General features: G+C 39.8%; 2 protein-coding genes across 6 annotated transcripts in view; both read right to left on the reverse strand.

Moving 5' to 3' along the window:
- Nucleotides 1–7,968, reverse strand: part of HACE1 (HECT domain and ankyrin repeat containing E3 ubiquitin protein ligase 1) — a 122,357-nt gene extending 114,389 nt beyond the window's left edge. For all 5 annotated transcript variants that reach the window (XR_015251439.1, XM_025926119.2, XM_086707506.1 and 2 more), the window contains exons 1-2: nucleotides 7,759–7,968; nucleotides 288–342 (exon numbers count right to left, since the gene is read on the reverse strand). Coding sequence is in view for 4 of the 5 variants with exons in the window: in XM_025926119.2 (XP_025781904.1) it covers nucleotides 288–342; nucleotides 7,759–7,834 (131 nt within the window). In the remaining variant the exon portion in view is untranslated. The remainder of the gene's footprint in view (nucleotides 1–287; nucleotides 343–7,758) is intronic.
- Nucleotides 7,969–16,178: 8,210 nt separating this feature from the next.
- On the reverse strand, nucleotides 16,179–16,554 carry LOC112862870 (apolipoprotein C-I). Its single transcript, XM_025926089.2, is given in 2 exon segments — nucleotides 16,179–16,394; nucleotides 16,396–16,554. Coding segments are annotated over 2 exon segments (267 nt in total). The 3' UTR covers nucleotides 16,179–16,286.
- Nucleotides 16,555–25,388: the final 8,834 nt, after the last annotated feature.

Consider the following 25,388-nt stretch of genomic DNA (forward strand, 5'->3'; position numbering starts at 1 on the left):
GTAAATTTATATACTTCCCTTACTCATTTAAACAAAAAGTATACATGTGAAATAGGCATGGAGTGCCTGGGTGGCTCAGTCAGTTGAGCGTCCGACTTCAGCTCAGGTCATGATCTCGCGGTTCTTGAGTTCGAGCCCCACATCAGGCTCTGTGCTGATAGCTCAGAGTCTGGAGCCTGCTTCGGATTCTGTGTCTCCCTCTCTCTCTGCCCCTCCCCTGCTTGTGCTCTCTCTCTCTCTCTCTCAAAAATAAATGTTAAAAAAAAAAAACTTAAATAGGCACTCACCTGTGTTGATCAGCCATAACCATTGGCATTAATGTATAAACAGCAGTTTCATTATCTGAGTAAAAAACAAAAACAAAACAAAAAACAGAATTAATTTATCTGTTTTCTTCCAAAGATACTTAAGACTACTTTAGAGTTTTTCTAATTTCATATAAAAAGTAACAAGAGGTGGAAGAAGGTTAAAGATAGTACAGAGGGGTGCCTGGGTGGCTCAGTTGGTTGAAGTTGAGCATCTGACTCCTGGTTTCAGCTCAGGTAGTGATCTCACAGTTCATGAGTTCCAGCCCAGAGGTGGGCTCTGTGCTGACATCACGGAGACTGCCTGGGATGCTCTCTCCCTCTCTCTCTGCTCCTCCCTGGCTCTCTCACTTTCTTTCAAAATAAATAAATAAACTTAAAATTTAAAAAGTGCACAATACCAGAGGTATTGCAAAATTTGCAGCAATGCAGAACTTTTTATCATAATGTTCAGTCCCTTTAAATCATCACCAAAGTGCTTATTAGCTTCTGGACGTAATGGGGAAAATGAGATACATATTAGTTTCTGTAGCCTTACAAAAGAAATTTCTTTTACTTCCAAAGATGTGTTTATCAACTTCATGTTTTATCAAACTTACATGTAGTTTGGGGAAATTTTAAGTATATATGGGCATTATAGATATATATGCTAAAATAATTTTAAAACATTAAATATACATAGTACTTGCTTCTTGCCAACATTAAAACAAAAGAAATTATTTTAGAAGCTTTTATGAAACTACATTTTATGAAATTGAATTTTTTTTATTAAAAAATTTTTTTTAATGTTTATTTATTTTTGAGAGAGACAGAGACAAAGCTTGAGCAGGGGAGGGGCAGAGAGATAGTGAGACACAGAATCTGAAGGAGGCTCCAGGCTCTGAGCTGTCAGCACAGAGCCCAACACGGGGCTCAAACTCACAGACAGTGAGATCATGACCTGAGCCGAAGTCGGACGCCCAACCGACTGAGCCACCCAGGCGCCCCTATTTTATGAAATTTAAGTCTTAATTTTCCCTATTACTTTACACTATTCACATTTTCATTTATATCTTGTATAGAGTAAGTTCACAGAAGTGTGATCCAAAAGAAAAGGTTAAATGTCAACAATATCTATGATAGATTATACTTACATAAATTTCAGCAATGTTTGGATTTATTTTTACATATTACTAGTGGTCGTTTCTTAATTCAATGCATTTATGTTTTTTTATGAGTTATTTACAGAGAAGTAACTCTGACAATGACCATTTAGCCCTTAAAACATTAATGCTGATACTAAATTAATGAGTTAAGTTTCAGGAAGAAAAGGGTATTTACAGAGTATCAAAGTATCTTCCCAAAATATTGACTAATTACAAAGGAAAATAGTAAATTTACAGTGGAGAACCCAGCTAATAATCACCTTGATCAACTGATAAAGGGTAACATCACCAGATATAACACATATCAATATCATGTAGTATCATGTAGCCTCTGATATATAATCCACATTTTTTTATAAAAAGCACATCATGAAAAAAATATCAGACAAACTCATATTAAGGGGAATTCCACATAACATCCAAGCAGTCTTCTTAAAAAGTCTCAAGGCCCAGGGTGCCTGGGTGGCTCAGGAGGTTAAACGTCTGATTCTTGATTTTGGCTCCAGTCATCATCTCACGGTTCATGGGATCTACCCCTTGTTGGGCTCTGCGCTTACAGCACTGAGCCTTCTTGGGATTCTGTCTCTCCCTCTCTCCCTGTCCCTCCATCACACACGGATGTACACGTATGGATGTGCACGTATGCACGCACTGTCTCTCTCTCTCTCTCCCTCTCTCAAAATAAATAAATAAGCATTAAAAAATGTCTCAAGGCCATTAAATTCAAGAGAAGCTTGAAGAACTATTACAGTTTGGGAAAGTTAAGGAAACATGGACAACTAAATGCAATATGGTATCACCAACTGGATGCTAAAATAGAAAAAGGACATTGTTGAGAACGCTTGTCAAATTCTAATAAAGTCTGTAACGTAGTTAACAGCATTACACCAATGTTAATTCCTTAGTTTTGACAACAGTACTATGGCTGTTCAAGATATGAACATTATGGGACACTGACTGAAGGGTGCATGGAAATTCTGTACTATTTATGCATTTTTTTTCTCTAAGTCTAAAATTACTTAGAAATAAGAAGGTGTAAAAAAAAGGGGGGGACTGTTATCATTAAAAGAGTCTTAAGAGATGATCAGCCAAATGTAATATGTGGACTTTGGATACTGATCCAAACAAACCAACTGTAAGAGAATGTTTTTAGAGAAGAAAACTCAATATGGACTGGGTATTTGATGATAACAGAAATTATTGCCAACTGTGTTGGCTCTAACAATAATATTGTGATTATGTTTGAAAAAAGCAGTTTACATATTTAGAAATATATACTGAAGAAATATATAACTTAGAAAGAAAAAAGTTATCACCATTTCTTCACATCTTTGCTCATTATTTCACTATTTGTAAGTATATCCATGAAAAGCAATTTAGTTCTAGTCAGGACTATTCACAAATTCAGCATGCAGATGCAACATTTTCACTACAAAAAAATAATAATAACAAAAAAATCCTAATCGTAACAGCCCACATGTTTTAAACCATAATCTTTTGGGTTTTTTAATTTTTTTAAATATTTTTTAATTGTTTTTAATGTTTATTCATTTTTGAGAGAGAGTGAGAGAGTTGGGGAGGGGCAGAAAGAGAGGGAGACACAGAGTCTGAATCAGGCTCCAGGCTGATCAGCACAGAGCCCAACGCAGAACTCTAAGTCACAGACTGTAAGATCAGGACCTGAGCCAAAGTCAAATAACTGACTAAGCCACCCAGGCACCCCTTAATGTTTATTATTTTTGAGAGAAAGACAGAGTGCAAGCGGGGGAGGGACAGAGAGGGAGACACAGAATCCAAAGCAGGCTCCAGGATCCCAGCTGTCAGCACAGAGCCCAACACAGGGCTCGACCTCACAAACCCTGAGATCATGACCTGAGTCAAAGTCGAAACTCAACCAACTGAGCCACCCAGGAGGAGCCCCTAAAACATAATCTTAAAGGCACTGTTCTAAACACTTTATATACATCATCTCTTTCAACGTCACAACCATCTTATGAAGGAAGTACTATTATTACCCCCATTTTGCAAATGAGAAAACTGAGCACTACATTAAGTAACAAGTTGTGTGATGGTGTCAGTAAGGGGCTCAGTTCAAACTCAAAGCTGGCTGAGTCCACAGCCCTTACAGTAAAAACCTTACAGTGCACCCAGTATACTACATACAGTAAACAAAAGGCCTACATACTTATTCTTTTATGCACAATACACTCTAATTTATTCTCTTCTATTTCAATTTTTTTGTTAATGCTGACTGCAATAAATTATTCTCATTAACTATCAGTGAGTCACCACCTGGAGCTGAAAAACACGGCACTAAGCCTCCCTTGACATGGCAACATTCTTTCTCTCTCATATGATACACGCCCTAATAAACATCTGAACTTCCAAACCATGACAATTTCATTAAGTCCCTCCATAATAAAGAAAGTCACAAAAAGGAAATACCCTTATTTTGAATTAAAATTTTTAAGTCAAGTTAGTACATAATTTTAAGTGACCATGAATGAGCATCATAAGGTTCACATGGGTTTTATTTAAAGGGTATTTATTTAGGTAAATTCAGATATAGATCTTACTTTTTAAGTCACATATAACCTTATAAAAATCAGTTCACATACACTAAAAGTATGAGGAAATAAATATAACCACAACTATGATGCTAGAAGGAGACTATCCAGGAAATAGTATACTATGAAAGAACAGAACAGGGGCGCCTGGATGGCTCAATCAGTTGAGCATCTGACTCTTGATATCGGCTCAGGCCCTAATGTCAAGATCATGGGATTGAGCCTGCTCGGGATTCTCTCACTCCCTCTCTCTCCACAGCTCACTCACTCTCTCAAAAATAAATAAGTAAACATTACAAAAAAAAAGGAAAGAACAAAATTTGTTGTCACATGCTTCCTTCTCCACACTCATGAAGACACGTTAAGAATTAGGCATATAATTAAAGTTTTCAGAGTGATAAGAAGAGTTTAATCTCAGTTTATCAGATATGGTGACCATTTTGATCAATTGATAAAGCTCCAGAACTCTACAACTAAAAGGAAATCCTTTAAGAACAGGGAGCTCAGGTTCATTATATTATTTACAATTTCTCTATAAAACCATCAAATGGGAGTGATTTTTTAAAAAGTGATAATCACAGGGCGCCTGGGTGGCTCAGCTGGTTAACAGCCAGACTTCAGTGCTCTCTTCAGCAGCACAGATACTAAAAAGAGCCAGACTTCAGCTCAGGTCATGATCTCATGGTTCGTGGGTTCCAGCCCCATGTCAGGCTCTGTGCTGACAGCTCAGAGCCTGGAGCCTGCTTCAGAGTCTGTCTCCCCCTCTCTCTGCCCCTCCCCGCTCACATTCTGTCTCTCTCTCTCTCTCTCAAAAATAAACATTAAAAAATATTTAAAAAGATAAAAACTGATAATCACCCTAAGCATCATTCAAATATATGCTAATATGGGTTCAAGTTCTATTATTTTACTAAACAAATTCACTGTAAATTCAGTAGTTTAGGACTATTTTTTCCACATAAACAAACAATATAAACCAATTTTTTAACGTCCACTGAGAATCCACATCCCTAATTTCTTTCTCTACACTTCCTCTCTCACCAGAATATTCCAATGTTAGCCCTGACCAGGATGACTGAACAACCTGCACTCCATTACTTAGTGGTGATACTCAGGTTTTCATCATCCTAAGGAAACATAAATGTGTTCTACCAGAATCCAGTTTCAGTAAATCAAATACGCAATTTAATCCTATGCAACAAAGTTAATTTTAGAGTAAAAGGAGATTAAAAACTTTCCAACCTTAATATTGTGTTCCAATTAGACGTTTATTGATCACTGAATTCTAACATGGCAAAATAAGTACAGTATCTGATTATTTTCTAAATTTAGAGAGATCTCACGACTTAATTCTGCAACTTTTAAAATGCAAGCACAACAAGCTGGATTTGTGTAACCAGAATGCAATACATACACGCGAGCACACACACACACACACACGCGCACGTGCGCACACACACATATATTACATACTTGAAAGAGCCAAGCTCAGAAAATTCAAAAAGATACATCAGAACTTAGGGACAAAGACAAACTAAAGGAAAAAGATGAACAAATTATTACAATGAAACAAACAAATGTAAGCAAGATGCCACTTTTGCCTAGCAACAGGAGAGAAATGTTTTAGTTTTACTTACTACTCTAGTTTCCAAGGACTCTAGACCATTGGTGAAACTTTCTATGGGAGGGTGATAACTCAGAGCTTTAAAAATGTCGATGTAATGAGGTCTATAATTTTTCTCCCACTTATTAATCCTAAGGAAATATTTAGAGGAAGGCTAAGACTTTAAAACTACAAAGTTGCTCCTCATAAAATCTATTATCAAAACAAAAATGAGAGTCAATATTTGTTACATGTATCCTATGAAATGCTGCAGTCATTAGGCATATTTAAAGACATAAAAAATGTGATATTTTCTAAAAGCAAAAGACTATATGCAGTAGGTTCTTAATTTGACAAAGAGAAAAAAAACACTAAGAAAAGGAAATAAAATACTAACACTTTATTACTAAATGGTAGAATAACAGGTTTTTAAAATTATTCTTCTTGAAATTTTCTACAATGAAAATACATTACTTTTCGGAGCAGGATACATTATCAAAGTCTTCTAAATCATATTTGTGTAAAATATAGTGGAATTTAAACTAAGCAATACAAGTGCCTGGTTAATTCAACTGTACGTGCTGTGTTCTTCATCAGCCTACGCCAATAATTTGTGGAAAATGAGTGAGGACAGCACCTAAAAAATGGACTCAAAGTAGAAGCTGGAAAGGAAACACAGAATGTAGAAGTTCAAGCTAGAAGTCTAGTTACTGACATCATTCATTATTTTCAGTCAACTACTTCATACTAGCAGAATATCAAATAGAAATTCATATTTCAGAAAGTCACACAAATCATCCCTATTCTTAATCCTAAATAGAGACTAGGGGGGGAATTTTTCGTGAAAATTACCCCTAAAGTCCTCAGTGCCACATTTATTTGTTTGATGACTCTCTCCCAAGGTCCCCTTCCATAACCTACAAGTCACCTCTCCGGCAGCAACTCAAAAAAAGTTTTGAAAAATGAAAGACACGGGGCACCTAGGTGGCTCAGTTGGTTAAGCGTCCGACTTGGGCTCAGGTCATGATCTCACGGTTCGTGGGTTCGAGCCCCACATCTGGCTCTGTGCAGACACACTCGGTGTCTGGAGTCTGCTTCTGATTCTGTGTCTTTCTCTCTCTCTGCCCTCCCCTGCTTACGCTCTGTCTCTCTCGAAAATAAAATAAAATAAAACATTTAAAAAATGTTAAAAAAAAAAACAAGAAAAGGAATTCTATCTTAAAAAAAAAAAAGAAAAAAGAAAAATGAAAGACACACTAATACAACGCATTAAAAAAAATTACCAGCCATAACCTCCTAACCCTTCTCTCGCTGGGGCATACAGAACCGAAAGCCTATTAGATGCGGCACTGCCATCTCCTGCTGCCACTAAACGGTGGGAATTCATGAGGCTGCGAACAACAGTTTTCTCACCTCCTTTATTGCTAGTGCTTTACCCATTCTGAAACCCTGGCACAACGAACTAAAATCCCGGAACTACAAGGGTCATGCCTTATTCCTCTCTGGGAAAGGTCCTCGCCTCACTCTTAAATCTGATGAATAAATGAAAAAGGCAGGCAGGCACGAGTATTTTTAAAGTGTACACATATACATACCTACATACACAAACAGTACTTTAAGAGTACAAGTGTGGTATCTGACACCCTTTTATCTGTTTACCATCAAAATACAATAGTGCTCTACATTTCCGAAAAGAAAAGAAAGGCTACTTAATTCTCGCTCTGCAACTTAAAGCAAATAATACTGTTTTGATGCATCTCTCTACCCCCAACTAGCAGCGACTGTAAAATGCCCCACAACTGTAATGTTTTCTGGATCCGGGTCTCCGCCATCCGAATGAAATTTCTGCCCCTTTGCTAAAACCTTAAATCGACAGTCGGGAGAGACTTCGGTCGTGCTTCTTCCAGCACCAGGGCCCCGCCGAGCCCAGACCTCCCGCAAACTCCCATCTGCCCGGGCGGGAGCCGCGGGCGAGGGGCGGCCGCGGGTTCCAGCCTGGCCCCTCCCAGCTAAGGAAAGTAACTGTGGGCGTTTTCTCGGCTTCGGGTCAGTTTCTTCACCCGACCTAGCCACGCCCCAGCCCCGCCCTCCGGCCCCCTACAGCCGCCCCGACACGGCGAGCCCCCTTGCCCGCTCACCGTCGGGCAACTCGACGGTGCGCGCGCGGCGCAGCGAACGCGTCAGGCGGTTGAGCTGCTCCATCGCTCTCTCCATCCTCGGCGCGCCCTCCGCGCACACCCCGCCGCGCCGGCGGCCTCCGCGCCCAGCGCCCTACATCCCGCCCCGGCCCGTTCGGCGGGAGGAGCCACCGGCTCGCCCCGGCTGACGCCCGGGGCTGCACGGGCTGCACGGGCTGCTCGGGGCCGCTTCCCCCGTCCCGGGACCGGAGCCTGCCGGACCGATCACTGACGGGGCAGCCGCGGCCGCCGATCGCGCCCTTCCTGCCACCGCCGCCGCTTCCCTCCCGGATTCGCACGGCCTTCTGGGAACTGTAGTTCCGAGCCGGCCGACCCGCGCGCCTGAGGCGGAGCCACGCTGGGCGCGCCCGTGGCTCTGCGCCGAGGCCACGCCGACGCTGGGATAGAGTGGTGAGTGCGGGAAGCCTGGCCAACACCGGGCTTACCGCCAAGTTCCTGGAGAGACTTGCTGGGTGGCCCCACGCCCTCTCTTGCCCTCCAGAGTTGTACAGGAGCAGCTTTCAATTCTGCCACTCCCCTATATGGCAGATTGGGGTTCTGCGCGGTTCTTAAATCCTTCCTCTCCTTCCTCCTAGTTTGGGTACATTTGTTTTCCAGATACATGAACTGTTGAAATAGTGTATGTTCACATGTCAAATTTAAAGAAGAACGAAGTCAAACAAATGCAAAGCAGGATACACCTTTTCTCTCAACTATTTGTCTCCCCATTGGGACAACTTCGTGAGGGCAAATCACGAACCTATCTTGCATCTTGTACTCCCGTACTTGCCACGGCACCTGACACAACGATGAAACTTTAAGGAAGATACAGATGATGGCATCCTGAAAGAAAACTTTGGTTTCTTTAGTACACTGCTGAAGTTGCAGGTGACAATAGATACCAGTGGGGAATCCAGACTTTGACTTTATGACTTGCAAAAAATTTGACAATACCAACAAAGTGTGGAAGAAATGAATTATGAGGAAATCAGTGGGGGGAAAATCATTTTTGTCAGCTCTGCACTGAAGTTGAGCACAAGCCAAGGTAAAAACAGAAATTTGAGCAGCTGAAACATGGAAGAATGCGATCCAGGTAAATACGAGCCTGGCTAACACCACTGACAATGAAAAAGTTAAGGGAGGAATTTTCTTTTCTCGGACGCTGGAGTAATAAAGAAGCAAAGAGCTTGGACTTTCTCAGTTTCTCCTTCCTCAAGAAGCAAAGCTGTCCCTGCAATGAATGGGCACATAGGTGTTAATGTTACATGTTGCCTGAGCTAGAGAGAGAGTCTCACCTGCCCGTCCAGGATATGCAGGGGCAGATGGTGGCCAGCATGGTGTTCTCTGCCAATGCCCCCCTAAATTAGTTCTAAACTGCAGCTGTTGGTCACTTTTGCCAGCAGTGCAACAGGCTCAGGGCAGACCTCCTAACTAGCTGGTTCAGATGAGACCTAAACCAGTCTAACAACAAGATTGGGAGGTCAAAGCTTCAAAGGAATACCAAATGCTACAGCCCAGTCTGGTCCATGCCCAACCCTTTGCAATCTGGTTTCCACTGGAAATGCTTCAGCCTTTCTTGGCCTCCCCACTCCATTCAGAAGATCAAGACCACTATTGTACAGAAGCTAACACCTCAGTCCCTGTTATCACCATCACTCCCTAAGCTGTTACTCCCATTTAAATTACTTCCAATGCCCTGTAGGCACCAAGCCCAGAGTCTGGGTACACTGGCAGGAGCCCCCAATAACCTCCATAGTGGGCATTGCTCCCCATGCTGGTCACTATTCACCACAGGAGCAGAAGACGCTGGAAGAATGCTGCTATAGATTGTCAGGTCTAAATTCTGCAACATGAGGCAGTCTCTCAAATAGCTCTGCTCCATGATGTATGAAACTACAGTACTATGATAGGCTTATCACCTCCTATCCAATACAACTTTCTACAATGATAGAAATGTTCTATAATCTGCACTGTCTAAAATAGTAGTCACTGACCAAGTGGAGGTACTGAGTGCATGAAATGTGGCTAGTACAAGTGAATTTTAAATATGTATTTAAATGTAACTAATTAAATGGGGTGCCTGGGTGACTCAGTTAAGCGTCAGACTTAGGCTCAGGTCATGATCTCACAGTTGGTGGGTTCTGGCTAGCATCAGGCTTTGTGCTGACAGCTCAGAGCCTGGAGCCTGCTTCAGATTCTGTGTCTCCCTCTGCCTCTGCCCCTCCCCTGCTTATGCTCTCTCTCTCTCAAAAATAAATGAATAAACATTAAAAAAAAGCACACACACATAAGGGGTGCCTGGGTGGCTCAGTCTGTTAAGGATCTGACCTCGGCTCAGGTCATGATCTCGAGGTCCCTGAGTTTGAGCCCCGTGTCGGGCTCTGTGCTGACAGCTCAGAGCCTGGAACCTGCTTTGGATTCTGTGTGTGTGTGTGTCTCTCTCTCTGTCCCTCCCCTGCTCATGCTCTGTCTCTCTCCCTCTCAAAAATGAACATTAAAAAAAATTTTTTTAAACACACAATACATATAATTAATTAAATTAATAGTTTAATTAAATTAATAGTTTCCATTAAATAGCCATACATGCCTAGTGGCTACAATGTTGAACAGGGCAGTTTATCACACCAAGGATAACAAAAAACACCAAATAGCTTTTCATAGGTTATTAGCTAAAAAACTGAGGATGTTCTCACTTGTCCTGTGGAAGTCAACACCAAGAATATCAAATGGAAAAATTTTAAAGGTCATTTTGTATCATAAGTTCCATTATTAAAGAATAGAGGTTTTTACTTATAAGAATCCAGATTTTTCTGTGGCCCATTTTAACTTTTGGAAGAAGAAAACAATCAATTTGACAAAAAGCAGGAAGAGAACAGGGGAGGAAAAAGCAAAGAATAAAGAACAGTCACTGTAAAAACAAAACACAAAAATCAGATCCATGGCCACAGTCACAGAAAATATAAACAGACAAAACCTAATGGTTAAAAAACAGAAGTCTTGATTGTATGAAAAGGTAAAACAAAACAGCTATTTGCTATTTCTAAAAGGCCACCATTTGCAGGAGACCGCCATTTCCAGGAGGAAATGGGAAAAAAGATACCTAATAAATTTTTAAAAGCTGTTGTTATGTTTTAGTCCAGGTTATCCAGAGACACAGGACCAATAGGATATGTGTACATATGTAGAAGGAGATCTACTATAAAGTGTTGGCACATGTGATTATGGAGCGTGTCCAGCTCAAAATCTCAGTGTGGGCAGGGAGGCTGGACACTCAGTAGAGAGGATGGTGCAAATCAAGTGTGAAGGCAGTCTGCCAAAGAATTCTCTCTTGCCAGTCCTTTCCTTCTATTCAGACCTACAAGAGATTGGATGAAGTCCACTCACGTTATAAAGGACAATCTGCTTTAGTCAGAGTTCACTGATTTAAATTTTAACTCATCCAAAAAGATCTTCCAAATGGACACATAAAATTAACTGTCGCAACACTATTAACATTAGCAAAATAACCTTTAGAGCAAAAAACATTATTAGAGTCAAAGAGACTACCAAGAAGTTTATAATAGTCCTGAATCTACACCTGACAACAGAGACTAAAAATAAATCTACATTTGACAGAATAACAAAAATAAGTTCCACCACCAACGGTAGATTTTTAATACCCTTTTCTCTGAAACTGATAGAGCTAGAAGAAAAAGATAGGTAAGGAGATACAAGATTCAGAAAATTGAAACACAATCCTTACCAAGGGCATGTGTGAAACATTCACTCTCCTAACATAGAGGGGATACACATTTGTTTAAAGTACATAAGTTACAGGGCGCCTGGGTGGCTCGGTAAGCGTCCAACCCTTGGTTTCATCTGAGTTCATGATCTCATGGGTTTGTGAGTTTGAGCCCTGCGGGGGGCGCTGCGCTGACATGTTATATTTACAAAAACACAAAGGGCACTAGTGCTTGTCTTCAAAACAGCCTCAATCAGGAGGCAACTAAGGAGACCATGAGAGAAGCCAGGCTAGGGTAGTGTGCAAACTGCAAGGAATGAAGTGTACAGAGGCAGCTATCAAAGGAAAACAAAGCAGGCTGCAACTCAAGGAAGGCAAGGGACAGAGTAGCCAGAAAAAGGAACTCTGGAGATGAGCCACAAGAAACAGCCACGGGTCTCATTAAACAGCCACACTCTCTCATTCAGTATACAATCAACAGAATTTTTAAATTAAAGTTCAGGATCCTATACTTGCCCTGTTGAATTTCAGCTTTGAATACTGAGGCCCCTATTGTATCTGCAAAGATCTTTTTGGATCCTGCATCTACTAATCAGGTGTTTAGTATCCTTCTGTGATGTGTATCATGTACGATGTTGACAAACATCTCTCTATAGAGATTTAAGTCAGGTAACAGTGCTGAAATAAGAGGGGGCCAAAGGAAAAAAAATATTACAATTGCCACTTAAAACTTTTCCTACATTATCTTTAATTCATTAATGGGCTTTTTTGGAGAGAATGTTTCATACTCATTTATGAGTATATCTAATTATCCATCTATTGAAAGCCATGTAAAATGGTTGTGCACCTTTTAGCCCTATGCAGAGGGTGATGGTGTGGTAAGGAACTGAGGCCAGCCTCTGTGATGGTAAGGAACTGAGGCCAGCCTCTGACCACTGGGGAATTGAATCCTGCCGATAACCACCTGAGTGAGCTCAGAAGCAGAAGCTTCTCTGGTCGAGCTTTCAGATGACCCCAGCCCTGGCTGACATTTTGAAGCTTTGTGAGAGACTGAGGCAGAGGACTCATCTAAGCTGCACCCTGACTCCTGACCTACAGATATCAAGATAAGAAATGTTGTTTTGGGGCGCCTGGGTGGCGCAGTCGGTTGAGCCTCCGACTTCAGCCAGGTCACGATCTCGCGGTCCATGAGTTCGAGCCCCGCGTCGGGCTCTGGGCTGATGGCTCAGAGCCTGGAGCCTGTTTCCGATTCTGTGTCTCCCTCTCTCTCTGCCCCTCCCCCGTTCATGCTCTGTCTCTCTCTGTCCCAAAAATAAATAAACGTTGAAAAAAAAAATTTTTTTTAAAGAAATGTTGTTTTAAGCCATTTAAAAAAAAAAAGTTATTTTAATCAATTCATTTCACCTCTGGGAATGTAGCCCAAAGAAATAATCTGAAATAAAGACAAAGATTAATAAGTAAATATACTCATTTATTCATTCAGAAGAATGTGTTGAGTACGTCCCATGATCTAAGCACTACGCCATATATCTTAAATAATATTTTTCAAATAATTACACTCATGGATATATAAGTACAAATAGAGATAGATGCTCTGAAAGAAAGGCAAACCATTCTGTGGTAGACTGAGGACATCTAGAAAGGATTTCCCAAGAAACAGACTTTTAAGCTAAGAATCAAAAGATGGATAAGAGAGGGGCGCCTGGGTGGCTTAGTAGGTTGAGCATCCAACTCTTGATTTTTGGCTCAGGTCATGATCTCACAGTTTTGGGATCAAGCCCAGGATCAGAGCCTGCTTAGGGTTTTCTCTGTCTCTTTCTTTGCCCCTCCCTTGTTCATGCACGCGTGCCCTCGCTCTCTCTCTCTCAAGATAAAATAAACTTTTTTAAAAAGAGCACAATTTTTAAAAAAAGACAAATACGAGGTATCTATGCATAGGAGAAAGGCTGGTGAGGAACATTCTGGGTGGAGAGAAAGGTATTTGCAAAGATCCTCTGATGCATGAAATGTTTAAGAAACCTAAAGAAAGTTATCTTTCAGTTATGTCGCTAAAAGCTACGTAATAAAAGGGAGTACACTGAGATGAAACAAGAGAGGAAGAAGTTCACACAGGGCTTTGAAAGCCATGGTAGGGCCTTAACTGTAATGGCAGTGGAAAGGCATTAGAGAATTTTAAGCTGGTGGGAGTAATGTGATCAGATTGGTCTTCAGAAGGAAAAGTCTCTCCACCTAAAGTATGAAGAATGGATTAGATTCATGGTAGAGGAGATAAGAAGAGCTAGTTAGGAGTACTAGTTAGTTTAAGTGAGAGGTAATTGTCTTTTGGGCTAGCAGGATGAGTCTGTAAGTAGAGAGTACAGGATGGATTGAGAAATATTTTGCTGATAAAATCAATAAGAACTGACGATCAATCGAGATGGGAAATGAGAAAGAGAAAAGTGGCTCATGCAATTGCATGTATGATAGCACCCTTCCCTGGAACAGAATAAATACACCGGAATAGAACCAAGTTTAGAGGAGGAGATCATGTCGTGAAGAGTTTGAAATGCCTTTGAGGTAGTCCAGTGGGGTATCAGGTACATACATAGCTATTCTGGGGTAGATAAATATTTGGAGATATCACTGTACAGATGGTGTTTGAAAACTAAGTTAAGAGCATAAAGTAGAAAAGTAGACTTAACTTTTCTGAGATTGATCCCTGCAGGTTGACTTCCTGGAGGGGAAGCTGTCTTCCTGAAAGCTCAGTGGAAAGTGGGTAGATAAATCTGAGTGATAAAGGTAGTCTATTCCAATAGAATATTGAGGTGTTGGATCAGGGTGTGGAAGGAGCAAAGGGTAATACAGAGGTAGGTGAAGTGGGATGGGGGGTTGACAGAAAGTTTTCTGTTTCCAAGTAATCAGATGATTGAGGATGTTTTAAATGCTCTGGTTGAAATTAATTGAATATTCCAGAGAAAAAGGCAAGTGTTAGTGCATTCAGGCTGCTATAACAAAATCCCAGAGAGTGGGTTATTTAAACAACAGACATTTATTTCTCACAGTCCTGGAGATAGGATAATCAATATCAGGGTGCCAGCATGGCCTGGTTCTGGTGACACCCTTCTCTAGGTTGCAGACTGCTGTTTTCTTGTACCCTCACATGGCAGAAAAAGCTAGAGAGCTCTCTGAAGTCTTTTCATAAGGGCACTAATCCCATTTTTGAGGCATCATCCTTATGACTTAATCATGTCCCAAAGACCCCACTTCCTAATGCCACCACTTCAGGGGATAGAAATTCCACATATGAATTTTGGAGGGACACAAACATTTGGTTCATAATAAGGAATAATCAGTGCAGGAATAAAGGAATAAAGCGCAGGAAGCTTTGTAAATATATTAAATAAGTAAGTAAATAAATAAATGAGAACTGCTTCAACAATAAGAAAATCATTCAATAAATCGTGGTATGTTTACACAATGCAATGTTTTGCGGCCATTAAAAATGGTGAGTATGAAGGGCATCTGGGTGGCTCCGTCGGTTGAGCATCCAACTTCTGCTCAGGTCATGATCTCACAGTCCGTGAGTTCGAGCCCCAAATTAAGCTCGCTGCAGTCAGGGCAGAGCCCAGTTTAGATCTTCTGTCCCCCTCTCTCTCTCTCTGCCCCTTCCCTGCTTGTGCTCTCTCTCAAAAATAAATAAATCTTTTTAAAAAATGGTGCGTATGAGAAAAGGATAGCATTGATCCCAAGTTAAGGTGGGAGGGGGGCTATGGGATGGAAGTCTAAGTGACAAGGGCCAGAGATCACAGGGAGACTTATCACTGTATATATACCCTTGTAAATCTTTTTAATTTTGACCTCTATGAATTCTTTTTTTTTAAGTTTATTTATTTATTTTGAGAGAGAAAGAGATAGCACAGCGGAGGGGCAGAAGGAGAGGGAGAGAGAATCCAAAGCAGGCTCCATGCTCAGTGCTGAGCCTGACTTGGGGATCCATCTCACAACTACGAGATCATGACCTGAGCTGAAGTCAAGAGTTACATGATTAACTGACTGACCCACCCAGGTGCCCCATGACAATTCTTATAACAAGAATAAAAATCTCATTTAAAAAAATGTTTATTTATTTACTTTGAGAAACAGAGAGAGCAGGGAGGAAGAGAAAGAATCCCAAGCAGTTTCCGTGCTGTCTGCACAGAGACCGGTGCAGGGCTCACTCATGAATTAGATCATGAACTGAGCTGAAACCAAGAATTGGATGCTTAACCGACTAAGCCATCCAGGTGCCCCTATGACTTCATTTCTTATTCAACACTGTGAAAATAAATTCTTATTCAACACTGTGAAAATAAACAAGTGAATAATTTAAAACAATAAGAAACAACGATATATACAAAAAGTATTAATAGAGTGGGCACTGTGGTTGCCCCAAAAGCTTTCAGTTTCCCCATTCTTTTATGATAATCCTTATTTAACTTCTTTTCCAAAGTAGAGGATTTTTAAATTTTTATTAAGGAATATAATTTTACAAAAAAATAAGGAAAATAGCAAAATAAAACCTAATATACTCATCATCCAACCAATCTTGTTTTGTCAATGTTCTCATTTTTACTCCCCTACCTTCACTCTGGATTACGTTTTTTTCCCCCTCTATGGGATTTTTGTTGGTGGGTGGGGGTGGACCTGGGTATCATCAAGTCCTGGGCACAGGAGCAGGGGTATGGGAAATTTTGGAGCACCCTCCTAGGGCACAGCCACAGAGGAGAGGGGCAGGCGGCTCTCATTGTATTCAGGAGAAAGTAATTTTGAGCCTCTCCTTCCCTTTGTTGAAAGTCTTGGAAAACCAGTTCTGGGTCTTTGCAGGAATGTCGCTCTGCTTGATGCTCTCAATGGCTGCCCAGGGCCTTGTCCTTCAGAGCTTTACCAAACTCCTTCAGCTTATCCAGGATGAGCTCCAAAGTGCTGGAGATTTGTGGGGCTGCCTGGGCCAGGGCTAGGCCTTCCAAAACCAAAGACAGAACCACCACCCAAACCGGGAGTGACAGGATGAGACTCATGGCTGGGCTGGAGGGGCACACTGGATCAGCCACAGGACAGCATGGGGTCACACTGGATTACTTTAATGTACATTTCAGACATCCTAGCATTTTATCTGTAAACATTTCTCATGTATCTTTAACAGATAAGGGCTCCAAAGAATAATTATACTACTATTATTATATATAAAATATTTGCCAAAATACATTGATACTGTCAAATATCCAGACAATGTTCAAATTTTCTCAACTGTCTTAGACATACCTTTTTAACTGAATTTTAGTTGACATACAATGTTATATTAGTTTCAGGTGCACAACATAGTGATCTGATAATTCTACACATTACCCAATGCTTGCCACTGATAAGTACAGTTACCATCTGTCACCATACAAATTTATTACAATATTATTGACTATATTCCCTATGCCATACTTTTCATCCCTGTGACTGATTTTATAACTGGAAATTTGTAAATCTTAATCCCTTTCTCCTATGTTATCCACCCTCCACCCTCCCCTCCACTCTGGCAACCACCAGTTAGTTCTTTGTAGTTATGAGTGTGCTTTCATTTTACTTGTTTGTTCATTTGTTTTGTTTTGTTTTCTAGATTCCATATATAAGTGAAATCATATGGTATTTGTTTTTCTGTCTGACTTATTTCACTTAGCATAAAACTCTCTGGGTCCATGTTGTCATGAATGGCAAGACTTCACTCATTTTTATGGCTGAGTGATATTCCATTGTATATAGATAGATAGATATCTTAGACATTTTTAACAATTGGTTTATTTGAATTAGCATCCAAATAATGCTCACATATCATATTTTGTTGATATGGCTCAAAAGTCTCTTTTATTCTATAGGATCCTCTTCTTCTTCTTCTTTTTCTTTTTCCTGAACACTTATTTATAATTTATAATTTCATTCAGGTGTCCATACTTCTGCACAGCCATGTGCTGACTCCATCCCTGAGTCAAGGGACATGTGGCTCAGGTGTAATCTCATCCCAGGCCACTATTGATAGTCAATAGTTCATAATTCAGACCAATGAAAAATGAGCTACCGAGAATTGTCAGGAAAGAAACTTCTCCACTTTTCTAAGGAAGCCTCCAGAATTCAAGCACTCGTGCATGCTCTCTCCACACCCCAGCCCCCTTCTCTTTCTCTATTATCATATTTATGGCAAAATATTCCTCTTAAGATCAGGAATAAGGCAAGAATGTTTGTTTTCATCACTTCTTTTCATTATACTAGAATCCTAATCAGCGAAAACAGTATTGGAGTAATTTGATACTCATTTGGAGAAAAAAAAGAAACCCAATCTCTATGTCACATCATAGACAATGATGTGACACATCAATCTGGGGAGGATCATAAACCTGCACACAAGAGCTAAAACTATGAAGCTTCTGCAAGAAAATATAGGAGACTATTTTCATGACCTTGGACAAGGCAAAAACTTCTTATATAGGACATATAGGACATTGAAAGCAAAAAAGCATAAAAAATATTCGATGCTAGTCTTCAATATTAAAAACTTAAGCTCATCAAAAGATACCATTATGAAAATGAAAATTTTCCATGGGAAAGAATACTTACAAAGCATATATCTCATAAAGAATTTCTTTCTTTCTTTTTTTTTTAAGTAAGCTCTGTGCCCAATGTAGGCCTCAAATTCACAATCCCAAGATCCCCAAGATGTCAAGATCTCAGGCCACCCCACATAAAGAATTTCTATATGGAAAAACTCCTACCATTTAAAATACAACCCAGGGGGATGCCTGGCTGGCTCAGTCAGGATAGCATTTGACTCTTGATCTCAGGTTGTCAGTTCAAGCTCCACGTTGGGTGTAGAGCTTACTTAAAAACATTTTTTTTAAATAAATAGAAGACGACCTGGTAAATTGAAGATGTTTGTGCTATAATACTCTCAGAAAATATACATCATCCATGGAATAGAAAGACATTCTAACATCTCTTATGACACATAAAGCTAGTGACTTTTAACAAAGCAAGAGGCTTCTTCTCTAAGACTAAAATGAAATAATATGGGGATAAGGTATTAGATGCTCTCCTTTCCAGATGACACTCATCCTTAATATATGGGGGAGAATTAGTCCTGGAAAACCCCAGCTGTATGTAGTAAAATAATTTTTTTGAGTCCCGAGATAACACACTACAAATATTAAAAAACATGTACATTAAAAATTCATACCTAACTCTATGAATTCATAGCACAATAGATACCATTCTCTTCCCACATATCATCCATGGGAAGTACATGCCAACATCAGCTATTCCTCATGGATATAAATTGCGAGGTACTAGAACATTCTTGGGAGTAGATTATTGAGAGCATGCATGACATTTAGGATTAAAAATGTATTTGCTCTTGGGGGAGGTGTAAATTATGGGATTTCCACAAATCATATAAATTGTGATTGTGTAAAGCAGGAGATTTTGGCTACGACTAAAATAATTTTTCAGTTTAAAACCTTCATAAAACTGTTACAAAAATTTCAAGGTTTATGCTAATATTAAAAGCAGTGCTATGTCTCCCAATGTGAGGCATTAGGATCTAACGGACAATGTCCAAAATGAGACTCATAGTGAGAATTTAAATTTTTTAAGCCTTTAAAGCATTTGCAGAAGTCTCTGAATTTCATGATAAATGAAATTGAAATCAATAGCCCTAGAAAGAATTTTCTGAATTTCATAGTAAGTTTAATGAGCTCAGTGATCACTTGAGAGCATGAAAGATCATGTTTCCTACCAAAAAATAATAGTGTACAGAAAACCAGTATCATTGAACCTGTGTATATTTGAAACCATTTTACATGTATTGTTTTTTCCACTTCAGTAAAATTCTGCCTTTTTTAAAAAAAATTTTTTTTTCAACGTTTATTTATTTTTGGGACAGAGAGAGACAGAGCATGAACGGGGGACGGGCAGAGAGAGAGGGAGACACAGAATCGGAAACAGGCTCCAGGCTCTGAGCCATCAGGCCAGAGCCTGACGTGGGGCTCGAACTCCTGGACCGCGAGATCGTGACCTGGCTGAAGTCGGACGCTTAACCGACTGTGCCACCCAGGCGCCCCTTGCCTTTTTAAACCATACAGTTTGGGGTAGATAAAAGATTTTTCTGAATTCATTTCATCATCAGTAACTTAGTCCCAAATTCAATGTAAACAAATATTTACGTGCAAGGTGCAAGGTGGATATACAATAAAGAATAAGCCTTTTTCATTTTACTCTCAAGGAGTTCAACTTCTGGAAAGAATGTTCTGTCATGTAGAAATATGATAGTAACACATGGCAAACTGTGGAGAGCTCTTCACATTGTGTCAAAATTCTGGAGACATGAGGGGGAGAATCATTACCTCATAGTAGGGAAGGAGTGGAATCAAGGAAATGTTCATGCCTGAAAGGAGGTCACATTAATACACAAGGAATAGAAATAAGCAGGACAATCTGATTAACAACAAATAATAACAGCTGATAATTGTTGAGCATTAATCGCTGATTTAGCTGAGGCTTACGGGCAATTGGAGAATTAAGGCTAACATATGTTAGTCAGATTTTAGTTAGCCTTGATAGTGGGTGTGGGAGCTAGAGGCCAGTTCTATGAGCAGTGAGAAACGATATAATTAGATAGTAGAAGAGAGTGGCAACAGCTGAATGAGTTAAGAGACCCTACAATTATATAGGCGAGTGGAAACAAAGGACCATATTAAGGTGGTAGTGAAGGAAAAAGATGGATTTGGACCGCCATGGATTGACAAGAGGCAGAACCGAGATCAGCAAGAGTTAAAGATGACTCCAAAGTTAGTGGTGGTCAGGAGTAAGTTCTTTTGAGGGAGAAAATCTTGTTCAAGAGTTAAAACTGGGGCACTTGGCCAGCTCAGTCGGTAGTAGCCTGTGTGACTCTGGATCTCAGAGTTGTAAGTTTGAGCCCCATGTTGGGTGTATAGATTACTTAAAATAAAATCTTTTTTTTAACTTTTTTTTTAACGTTTATTTATTTTTGAGACAGAGAGAGACAGAGCACGAACAGGGGAGGGGCAGAGAGAGAGGGAGACACAGAATCAGAAGCAGGCTCCAGGCTCTGAGCCATCAGCCCAGAGCCCGACACGGGGCTCGAACCCACGGACCGTGAGATCGTGACCTGAGCTGAAGTTGGAGGCTTAACCGACTGAGCCACCCAGGCGCCCCTAAAATAAAATCTTTAAAAAAAAAGTTGTTAAAACTCTCTTACTATTTATATGCACATGCTGTGTCCTAACTCCAAATCATTAGACTGCAGAATCTAAAGAGCTTTATCAAGGCTTGAGTCTGGAATATGGGATGATCTTACGCTAGACACATTTAATGAATGCATCTGTCATTTAAGTTCCACATTCATATCAGTTGTGTTTAATTTACATAAAGTCACCTTAAATCACCATGAAGAAGAATTGGTTTGTTCAGCATTTCTTCAAGGCAAATCATGGAGTGAAAAGGTAAAAACTCTAATATGCCAGAGTAGACTGGTTGAAGACCGGAAATGGAGACATTCTAGTGCTGGCAATAATACCAGAAAACTGTGATTCATTCAAACTGTATGGTTTCAAGTTTCTTTATCTGCAAACTGAGATTTATTAATCAGGACTTTTTCAGTTTCAAATGGCAGAAATGTGACTTCAGCCAGCTTATATGTTAAATAAAGAATTTATTAATACAATAGGATTATTGTATTGTGGACGGCCAGAGGAGGAAGCACCATTAGCACTTTCTCTGATCCCTATCCGGTTTATCTTTCTAAAGAACAACCTGAAACATATCACTTTCCACCTCAGAATCTATGTAGTTTTCTCCACTTTCCATAATTTGAAGTCTAAACTCCTAAGCATGGTGTTCAAAACCTGACGGAGTCCGTTCTCAAACAGCCTTTTCAGGGTTCTTTTAATAATTGCCTGCATGTATTGAGCCCTGACTGCAACCAGAATTTGTCCTAAAGGGAAACAAGCTGGGATTAGAATTCATGGATCAACCCCTACTAACTGTGTGTCTTGAAAAAAACTTCCTTAGCTCCTGGAAAATGTCATTTTCATCATTTGCAAAATGTAAGTAATTATAGTAACTGTCTTATTTCACTTATTTCATGCTGTATTTCACGGTAGGAAACATGGTCTCACATCTTTCAGCTTTCCTTGATGGCTCATTTTCGGGCCAGGGTGCAAGGCCAAGCTACTTAAATAGGCTGCTCTCTTAGGAACCATGTACTTGAGAGATGTAGTTCCCCCCAAAATAAGAGCCAAGAAATGCAAAATAATTTGGCCAATACAGAGGATGTGGACTTACTTATTTGACTGTAAAAGTCTGTGTCTGGAAGTAACATCTTTATTTGGCACCTCCTTGACAGCTATTCTTCAAAATGTTGTTAAATTTTTTTGCTTCTTTTGTCTGTACTGCCAGCCTGGCATTTACCTCCTGAATCTTTCTTCATTTTTAGGATAGCCACAACCCCAAGAATTTTCAATTAATTTAATATCTTAGCACTCGTTGCTTTTAAGAAAACAGGTAAGCTGATGTGATCTAACAAATTGATCCTCCACCATAGCCACGGTGAAAGACTGTGCCCCCTCCCTCACCACTCTTCTGCCCCAAACTGGCCATTGGGGACAGAGTTAAGAATACTTGATCAGCCTCACCACCCTGAGCCTTGGGAGTCGTGGATTTCCTGTTATTTAAGGAAGAGCAGAACTTGATCTTACAGCTTCATTTTACCCAGACACATATCACAGCTCCAAAGTCCTTATTTAATCTCAGCTCCACCTAATTAACCAGTGATTTCTGTGCCCCAACCTGCTTCCTACCTAATGCCACAGTTCTAGTTTAACACCTGCATTTCAGCATCTGGGGTAGTAGTTCTTCAAACTCATCTATAACTTAGTATGCCTATAGCATTCACAAAGGCAGTGTTTGGCTTCATATGGAAATCCTGGCAGAAAAACAATAAAGATTGTTGGATCTTACTTAAAGTGTGCATACCTGAAAATGCAAATATATAGATTTAGAAACAGAATGTAGCAAATCTTGGACATTTAACAGTGCTTTCTTAGCTGATCACGAAATCAATTGGAAAGGGCTGATTTTTTTTTTTTTGATCTTCCTAAAAAATCTATACAGAATCTTTAGTTTCTCTCTCTGAATTTCAACACAATACAGCCAGTTATGCTTCCTGGGTCATTGCCAAGAAAGATTTGATGGGGATGGGGGCAGAAAGCAGATAAAGGGGGAAGTGGGTGCTCTAGACTGGATGCCTGAGAAATAGTGGGGGGAGGGGAACTCATCTGCATTCTTAGGTTCAGACTCAGTGACACTTCCTGTTAGAGGATTACATGGCTCTGACCCAGTCATTTTTGGAAGGACTTCCTAAGAGCATGAAGGTAGAAGAAGTCAGATTTTCACTGAGAGACCCACATCACCATGTACTACTTACAATGATACTCAGACAAGTGCCACTAGGCTGACACTATTCTATTACAGTTATTCTATTATAATTACTGAATAGCTACTATACTAGAGCTATACTAGCTAATCTGGACTATTTTTATAATTGGGTTAATTATAATTTCAAACATTTTTAGAAGACATTATCAGACTGTAAGACTAAAAGAAATAGTCTTTTATCTTTTTGACATCTCTTTCTTTCTCCAAATCCCTATTTTACCAACAGATGAAACAAGTGCAGAGCATTGTGCTTCATGCTAAAAGCGATCATGAGAAATATAAATGTTATTCTAATCTATAAAAGACATGGCAAGTGAGAACTGGTGGTGGAGATAGGGGAGAGGTCAAATACATGTCAGAAGACAGATTAAGACATGCACATTTTAGGGGAGCCTGGTTGGCTCAGTTGGAAGAGCATGCAACTCTTAATCTAGGGGTTGTGAGCTTGAGCCCCACGTTGGGTGTGGAGATAACTAAAAAAATAAAAATAAGAAACTTTTAAAATAAAGACATGCACATTTGAATTCACTGGACACCTTTTTATTGTTTATCTATTCTGTTCCAGGTGCTGTTCTAGGTACTGGGGGTATAGCAATAAAGAAGACAGATAATATCCCTATCCTAGTAGGGAAAACTGAAAATATGAAAATAAAAATAAATAATATGAGGGGCGCCTGGGTGGCTCAGTCAGTTAAGGGTCCAACTTCAGTTCAGGTCATGATCTCACAGTTTGTGAGTTCAAGCCTTGCACTGGGCTCTCTGCTATCAGCACAGAGCCCACTTTGGATCCTCTGTCTTCCTCTCTCTCTGCCTCTCCCCTGCTCACATGCTCTCTCTCTCAAAAATAATAAAATAAACATATAAATAAATAATATGATATGATATGATATTAGTTATTTAAAAGTGCCGAAAAAATGGCAGAAGGAACAAATAGAAAAGCCATTACATGGAAATGCTCTTGGTGTTTGAAGAATAACACAAAGCCCAGTGTAATTAGACTATCGTGAACTTGGGAGAAAGTACAGGAAATAAGTTCAAAGAGGTATTGGTGTAGGTAGACATAGTCTGATGAACCAAATGGTTTGAACCAATGGGGTGATAAAATCTCATGTATGTTTTTAAAATACTTGTCTAGCTACTGAGTAGAGAGGAAACTGTAGGAATGCAAGAGCACAGGCCAGGAGGTCAGTTAGGTAACTGTCACAACAATTCAGTAGAGGAATCGTGGTGGCTTGAACCAAGAGTATTTCAGTGAAGGTGGTGAGATATGGTGTGTTTTGAGAATTTGCTAGTGCATAAGATAAGGGGTTTGAGACAGAGAAGTCAAGAGTCTAAGATTTAGAACCTAAGGACTTTGGCCCAAGTTACTGGGTGACTAAAGTTGCTATTTATGGATATGGAGGACACTGGAGGAGGAGCTTGGTGGGGCAGGGAGGAATCAAGAGTCTTTTATGTTTGAGATGTTTATTAGACATCTAAAAGGAAATGTCAAGTAGAAAGCTGGATAGATGAGTCTAGCAATGAAGAAAAAGGTCAATACCAGATACATTCCATTTTTTACCATATTTACATTGTCTACCTCATCAGCATCGAAGTATTAAAACCACAGAACTGAATGAGACTCTTCAGGATATGACTTTAGATAGCGAAATTTGAGAAAATAAGCCATGCAACATTTACAGATAGGAAAGTATAGATACATTTAGCAAAGCAGTCTTAGAAGGAGCAATCAGTGTGAGTTGGTAGACCAGAAGTCAAGTGAAGGAAGTATTTAAGTTTCCCTGAGAGAGTAAGAAGTCTGAAAACTGACTACTGGATTAGGCAGCATAGAGGTCATTTGTGTTCTTGGTAAGGGTAGTTTCATTGTAGTGATGAGTGTGAAACCCAACTGGAATGGGTTTAATGAGAAAGGGAACGTCTTTCCTATATCACTGAAGATAGAGTTAATTTATATACCTCGTTTAAAGGACAGTTTTGTAATAGCAATCAAAATTCAAATGCACATATCTTTGACCTAGCAATTCAACTTAGAATTTATCCTGCAAATATACTTGGATATGTGCAAAATAACATATGTAAAGGTAATTTTTTTAAAGATTATAGTAAAATTTATGTAACAAAATTTACCACCTTAACTATTTTTAAGTGTATTATTCAGTGGAATTAAGTATATACACCTTATTGTGCAACCATCATCACCATCCATTTCCAGAACATTTTTCTACAGAACTGAAACTCTGCACCCATTAAACAGTAAATCCCCATCCCCCGCCCTTCAGCCCCTGGAAACACTGTTCTACTTCCTGTTTCTAGGACACAGAGATGTTTTTTGACCACCATCTTATATAAGTTAACAGTG

This window comes from Puma concolor, chromosome B2, assembly GCF_028749965.1.
Source record: "Puma concolor isolate L17-30 chromosome B2, mPumCon1.1.hap2, whole genome shotgun sequence".
NCBI lineage: Eukaryota > Metazoa > Chordata > Mammalia > Carnivora > Felidae > Puma > Puma concolor.